Source organism: Castanea sativa, chromosome 5, assembly GCF_040712315.1.
Source record: "Castanea sativa cultivar Marrone di Chiusa Pesio chromosome 5, ASM4071231v1".
NCBI lineage: Eukaryota > Viridiplantae > Streptophyta > Magnoliopsida > Fagales > Fagaceae > Castanea > Castanea sativa.
The window spans coordinates 8,536,652-8,544,417 of NC_134017.1; the positions used below are offsets into that span (position 1 = coordinate 8,536,652).

The 7,766-nt window shown below is 33.6% G+C and overlaps 1 protein-coding gene across 1 annotated transcript; it reads right to left on the reverse strand.

The window, feature by feature from the left end:
- Positions 1 to 1,941: 1,941 nt before the first annotated feature.
- LOC142633797 (receptor-like protein EIX1) lies at positions 1,942 to 4,659 on the reverse strand. Its single transcript, XM_075808045.1, has one exon. The coding sequence runs from the start codon at positions 4,657 to 4,659 to the stop codon at positions 1,942 to 1,944; it is 2,718 nt and encodes a 905-aa protein (XP_075664160.1).
- Positions 4,660 to 7,766: the final 3,107 nt, after the last annotated feature.

Sequence of the window (7,766 nt, forward strand, 5' to 3'; positions counted from 1 at the left end):
GGAAGATTTTTGAATAGGCCAAAAATAAAGAAAGAAGCCCAATAATCTCCTTGGTTTCTTAGAAAATGCAACAAGATGGGGAAATCAATTCCAAAATTCCAGTATTTGTCAAATAGAGACTATTGGTGCATTACAAGAATGAGCTTAAGGTGCTGGACAATAGAAAAATGGTAAAACATGTGAAACACATAAATTTGTAACTTTTCTTTACATACAGCAGGAAGGAGAATTTAAGAAAAGTAGTGAGGGAGAGAGGAAAGACTCGTTTGTGCCATTATTTTCACTCTTAAGACTTGAATGTGAATATGGCTCCTATAATGTTGGTGTATGCCTATATGGGCTTTTACTCTAAGTTATGGTTTTGTAGGTAAAAGGTGGCTAGTTCCTTTGAATTTGAAGAGGGGGTTTTATATCAAGCTTTGGAAGCTCTGTTTTGGTTTAGTTTTCTTGTGTTTGGAAAAAGATTGGCTTGCTTTTATCATTATTAAGGGAAAGTCTTTACCAAATAAGATTGGGTGCCCTTCCCTATCCCTTTTCTGCCTCTTGGGAAGCTGGTCATGCCTGACATTGTGTAGCCAAAGTTAGCCAAAAAGCTAGCTTGGTCCAAAATCTTAAAAAGGATATGTTTGAAGGTTTCAGCCACACATATAGCAGTAACTACAAGTCTTTATTTGGGTGAAAACTTTGGACATGTGATCTTTTCCATGAGCACTGGGTCATAGCTTGCATAGCACAACCTATGTTCTAGACTCATGCAAAAAGTCTTAAAATGTCTACTCATACTAACCAAACCACACTCCCTCAAATCCCTCAAAGGTGCATGAGCTTGGGCCATGCAAAAGAGAATAAAATGAGATAAAATACATGCATTGAGCCTAAAAATAAATTGCTCTTAACTTGCATTGGGCATATAGAAAATGTGTCACCAAAATAGGTATCCACACAAATATAAAAAGAAAGGAGGGATAAAATTTTTTTAGCAGTTTGAGTGCAAAGGGATATTAATGCATTTTATCCTTGATCATATAAAAGTTATAGAAAGAGAAATGAGATCCTTTTTTTATTTTATTTTAACGGGAAAAATTGATTGATTACTGATAAAACTTATGGAAGTAAATCAATATCAACTTATAAACAAAACACTATGCTACAGATAAATAGTTCTTACACTTCATGCGCAAGATTCATAGTCCACAACATTTTAGTCAATGTAAATTTCATGATAAAACTAGGAAATAGGATCTAGTACAATATCTTTGCCAACGATTCATCTTGAAGAGCATGAACTTGTACCGCTCCCTGAAATATAAACAAGGACCACAAGTCATACATCATAGTCAATCACCACCTACACCTTAAGCTTAACTTCAATTCGAATTGTGCAATATTAAAATTCTAAGAATTCTAGTTATGCCCAGCCTAACTTTTTTTTTTTTTGAGAAATAATTATAATATGTTGCTAACGCCGCAGCTCGAACCCTTTCCCCCTCTATACACCTAAGCACTTTATACATGGAGATGTGCCAATTCAGTTACAAGGCCTTTGGCCCCAGCCCAACTTTGATTTTCTATTTATTATATTTGAAAATATCCCTATAAAATCAAAGCCCTATAGCATGTGATGTGAGGTGCAAAGTCATGATGTATATAAATGAGAAAAAAAAAATTTATGCTCAACATAAAATCACTATTCATAGATTTCCCACTATTTATGCTAAAAATTTATAAATAAATTATTTTAGAGCCAATGAGCTAACTGCAAATTTAGACAGAGTTCATATGCAGTATTTGTGAATCAAAATCCAAATGGCTACAACATTTAGCTGTCAATTAAATTACGTGTTCAAAGTTCGTGACTACAAGTCTACAACATTAACATGATATTAATGGCGTTATGTTTGAAGTAATACCTCTTAGCTAGATAATGACGACTTTCACTTACTAAAGGTGGCAGCTTCTTAGCTTTTCCAGCAACCAATTCATGTTTAGCACAGTAGTCACATAAACCCAATCCTTCATGTCATCGAAGAATTTGAAATAAGCATGCCTCCAGGTCCTGTTGAAGAAGAGAACTCCACAAACTGCCCAAAAACCAACCGCAAATCCAACTCCCATACCAATGTAGAAGTTGGAATTATTAGAGTCCTCTTCAGTTTTTCCAATTGCTCTCCTATTTTGAGATTCTTCCCCAACTGTGCAGTTTCTTGGAAGTGGATTACCACAAAGTTGAGGATTGCCAATGTAGCTGAGTGCATCAAAAGTTTGAAGCTGGGCGCCTAATGGAATTTTGCCTGACAAGTTGTTGTATGACAAGTTCAAGTGACTAAGAAATGTCAAACTAGACAAGCTTAAAGGAATTTCACCTGATAGATTATTTTGTGAGAGATCAATAGACTCTAACTTTTTCATGATCCCGATTTTTTCTGGTATCTTTCCTATCAATTGATTTCGTGACAAGTTCAAAAAACACAATTCGGAAAGAACTAAAATTTCTGAAGGGATTGATCCAGACAAGTTATTACTTGAAAGATCTATCATCTTAACAAAGCCAAGGTTTTCTTCATATTCTAGTTCCATCCCTTTGGGAACCAACTTGAGATTCTCAAGATAGGTTTGATTAAATTGGCCTTGCATATAATAGTAAGAATATTGAGCTTTAAATCTAGGTGTAGGTATTGTCATGGCCCTGATATTTTTCAAGCAATTTGGTATGTGTCCCGAAAGGCTATTATTGGCAAGATCCAATACTATAAGAGAAGAAAGTTGACATATTTGTACAGGTATATGACCCTTGAATCCATTGGAACATAATCGGAGAATCGTAAGATTTGTCATTTCTCCAATCCATGGTGGTATGGCCACTGACAAAGGATTCCCACCTATATCAATAAGACTCAAATTTGAGCACTTCTTCAATGATGAAGGTATATGTCCTGAGATTCTATTGTTTTGCAAATGCAGTGATTGGAGTGCAACTAAAGAGCCCATGGAGTATGGAATTCTGCCCGATATATCATTGCTTCCCAAGTCTAGATGGGTCAAAGATTGCCAATACTTCCAGCAGTGAGGAAGTGCACCTGTTAAGAGATTATTTGATACATCTAAAACCAGTAATTGATTCTCTCTATTCTTCTTTTGGCACATGAAAGAGGAAATTGGCCCAGAAAATGAGTTGTTAGCTATATATAGCTCCATGACACTTGCTGACAATTGTGGCATTTGACCTTTTAAATGATTAGATCTTAGATTTATGAAAAGAGAATTCAGCACAATGTCCGATACATCCCCTTCTATTTGGTTGTCAGAGAGATCGATTATTTCACTGCGTGCAGTCCAATTCCAGAACCAACCTGGTGCCTTGTCTGCAATTTCTGACCTGGACAAGTGTAACTCAAAAGCGAATCTTTGTGTTTGTAGCCACATTGGAAAGTTGGGACCTATCTTGCAAGAGCTCATTTGGATATATGTAAGTTGAAAAGGAGGGACCCAATTGGATTTCACATTAAAGAACAAATGTGTATGAGAGATATCTAGTTCCTTTAATTCTGAGAGTTTAGTAAAATGCTCTTCGTCTACTGTCCCTGTTAAGAAATTATTTGCGACATATAAACTCCTTAAATTTGAGAGAAGCCCAAGAGTTTTTGGAATGGTACCATTCAACTGATTATCAGAGAGATCTAAGTCTGAAAAATAAGATAAATTCCCAATGGAAGAAGGAATTGGACCACTAAGAGAATTACCTTTCACATTGAGATATGTTAGATGTTTAAGCTGGCCTAACAACTCTGGAATTTTTCCAATTAGCTTATTGGAATACAACAGTAAAGATTCTAATTTCAGTATATTGAAAATGCTCGGTGGTATCTCACCTCTTAGAGAATTGCTGCCCAGGTCAAGATGCAAGAGACTCGTAGTGAGATTAGAGAACCAATTAGGTATCTCATGACTGAAAAGATTATGAGAGAGATCAAGGACTTGAAGAGATGTGAAATTGACAAATCCAAGAGGTGGATTCAGATTAACAAGTTCACAATCTGACGCGATTAGTGTCGAAAGAGATGGTAACGTACTCATTATTTGAAGCCAACCAACTTCTGATTGATGTTTGGTTTGGCTCAAGTCAAGCCGTTGAATGGAAGAGAGATTAGACATCCAATGAAAGTTATCTGCATATAGATAATAATTACCTGAAAGATCCAGATAACGAAGGTTTGAAAGGTTACCAAGCTGATGAGGAATGTGTCCAGAGAAGTTAGAATAACTGAGGTCAAGCTTTGTCAGACTAGCCATTGAACCAAGAAAAGTTGGGATAGGGGTACGATTAAATTCATTGGCCCTCAAACCCAAGTAATTCAAATGTTCTAATTGGAGCAACGAACCACTAATCTCACCTCCTAAATTCAAACCAAAGAGGTCAAGCTCAGTGACTCGGCCAGTTTTGTTGTCATAGACAACTCCGTGCCATTCAGAGCAATCTTCTTGGTCAGACCAGGATGAGAGCATTTTCGAAGGATCACTGAGACCTTTTTTGAAGTTTAGAAGTGCTTGTTTGTCTTTTTCATTGCAAGAGACATTTGACTCTGCTTTGAGGAAGAAGCTGAATGTTGTAGCAAAAAACCATAGCAAAAAAAGCACATGAGCAACAAAAGAGGCACCCATGACAAAGCAACAACGAAGGAAGGGATTCGGGTTCAAGAGGAAAGTTTGGAGGAAGAAAAGCTGAGTGTGAGCAGTGGTGATGCAATCGGAGACCACTGGCTACTAATAGTATTTGTATTGTTTTGAGAATATCTTTTTTTTTTTTTTTTTTTAAATTATATCTTTTATGAATACTTTGACTTGTTGACTCCAAACCGTCTTACACGTAACCGCGTGATGATTTTTCATTTTGTATCATATTCTTGATTTGTTGACTAGTTGCCTCTTTCTGGTACTCAGCATTTATACAGAATCAGTAGTATAATACTACAACGTGCTGGGATGACAAATATGGTACTCACAGTATATCTACTGATTTAAGTTGTGTACGTACTAAACTTTTAGTCGGTTCGGACTTGTTAGTCATCGTTTACCTCATGGGCTGTTTGCTAACAAAATGCTTATAAAAGATAGTCTTCGGAATACCAGTTCCACCCTTTTGTTTTTTTGAAGACTTTAAACCAATTTGCCTAGCTCATCAGCTTTTCTCAAGAAAAATAATTAGACTCAATATGTCTCTTTTCAGTGGTTATGTTCTGAATTCATTTCTGCGGGGCTGATTGAAGTTTTTACTTTTATATATTCCCTTGTGGGTTTATCATTCAATTCGTTCTAGAATTCAAACCTGTTCTGTTATTTGACATTATGGATTCTAATTATCGATCCTTAAATCATTAATCAACCTGCTGCAGATTCATTTCTGTAAAATTTCACTTAGAAGTTTTGCCTATGTGAATGTTATTAAACAAAGACTAACGTAAAAATAAATAAATAAAAACAAAAGCAATTTGATTCAACTTTCTTCTTTAATTAATGAATTTCATGTCGAATTTGTTTATATTGATATTATTAATAAAGTTTCAATTCAATATATGTGGATATTTGTTTATATTCTTATCAATGAATTTTATCTTTTATGTCGAATTTTTTATTTGCTTTCATATGTGCCTGGGATTTTCTTTCTATCTCATTCTTTTGTTATGTTTAGAATTAATTTTCTTTTGAGTATTTGGGTTAATCTCCATATTTATATTGATTTTGTTTTCGTGGGTTTAGTTTTTGGGTTGAAATTTTTACTAATTTTTTTTTTATTGTACATGATAAATAAAGCATCTCTATTTTTTGGAGAAAAATCAAAGCTGCAACTTATGTCTTCCAGCTTAGGGAACAATAAATTTTTATTTGGTATGTTATATATAAATTTTTTGAATTTGGTTTGGTTTTAAAGTAGAATTTGGGGATTCTATAAATTTGGAAGTTTTAAGTCTTGGGGTTTTTGGTATTTGTGTCTCAGTAGGTTAATCTTAATTCTTCACTTTAAATGCTTTTTATTTAGGTTCATGTGATTTTTTGTTTCTTATTAAAAGCTATGATTTTTGGTTGATTAATTATTTGTTTGGATTAATTTCAATTAATTATTTGTTTGGATTCAACATAAAAGATAATGGAATTAGGTATTATAATTTTGATATTTTCTCATGTTTTGAATTGTCTATATTGTTATTACTACGAGAAAGTCATATTGCTACTCAAATTTGAAAGTTGATGTGTCTTCCTCATATCATGGTCTTTGTTTATATATTTGCAGTTTATATTAGTTTTTAGTGTGTGTGTGTATATAACTATTGGAAGATTTGCTTTATTAATTAATTTAGGAATTATAAAATACTTTGTAGGTTTCGATAACTATGTACGTGCAACTCAATAACGTTCAATGTTAGACAATACTTCTAATTATGGAAAAGTATAGAAGTTAAATATTTCTTCATTTTTTTTTAAGGTCAATAGCTTTTTTGTGCATTGCACGGGTTAGCGACTGGTTCCCAATTGCACTCAAATTAAGGTTGTTTAGATAGACTAGAACTCTAAATAATTCTAATAGCACTTAAACTCCTAATCTAAATAGGTTTAAATTTCTCATCATTTTCCTTCACTGATAAGGAGACTAAAAGTTAAATATAAATAATTCATAAAAATAACTCTTCACGTTATATCTTCTTGTATTTATTTTCTTTGTAAATATCATAATATAAAATAATATCACTTTCAAATAAATGAAATAATTAATCAACTCCACTCTAGAAGCAATTAAATTAAAGTTAAGTGAGGCGGGTGTTACAACAACACTTTGCTCTCTCGTTTTTATTTTTCTTCTCCACGCACAACTCTCTCTCTTGGTTGTCTCTTTAAAGGCGATAATACCTTACTCTCTCCTTCCTCTTGCATTCCTCCCAACCAAAAATCCTTTATTTTCCCTTTCCCCATAGGAAGGACCCTTGGGTCAAAGCCATCAAATTCTTTGTAACATTATCTACTTATAAGACTATTTTCCTACTCTCTATTGGATTAGGAATGCATTACTTCTTTAACAAGGAGTATAATTTCCTTATACACCAAATAATAGTCTTTCCTTCCACACAAAGGAAACTCAAATTAATTATTTCTTCTTCAACTAAGAAACCTAATTGACTTTCTAAGCCACAATTGCAATTTGAGACAATTTCCCAACAATCTCCACCTTGACTCAAATTTCATCATTTGTCCTTAACGGTCTTCTTTTCTCTTGGGATACTCCACCATTATCAAGTAGTCCCCTTTTTCTCTTGGAATAATTCCACCTTAATCAAAGCAATCCCTTCTTTTCCATCTTAATTCACACAAAGAGTCATATTTTATGAATACTTTGACTTGTTGACTTAAGCCACCAAACCGTCTTACACGTAATCGTGTGATGATTTTTCATTTTGTATCAAATTCCTGATTTGTTGACTTTGTTTTGCGCACTACTTTCCTGTGGGTACCGCCATTTTCGGCTAACTGGGCGCTTAAACTTTTAGGTACTACCCAATGGTATAATATTATAAGAGAAAGTTAATAGTTGCTCTAAATATATTGGTTTAGGAACTAATTTTAAAAGTTTTTTCTATGAGAAAAGAAAAAAAGTAACTAACTCTTTTTATAGTTTTTTTTTTTATTATTTAAATTTCTCATTAAATTGATATTAAAACTTTCTTAATATAATAGCTGACTCTCGTTTTGCACACACATTATTCGATTTTGCTAAAAGT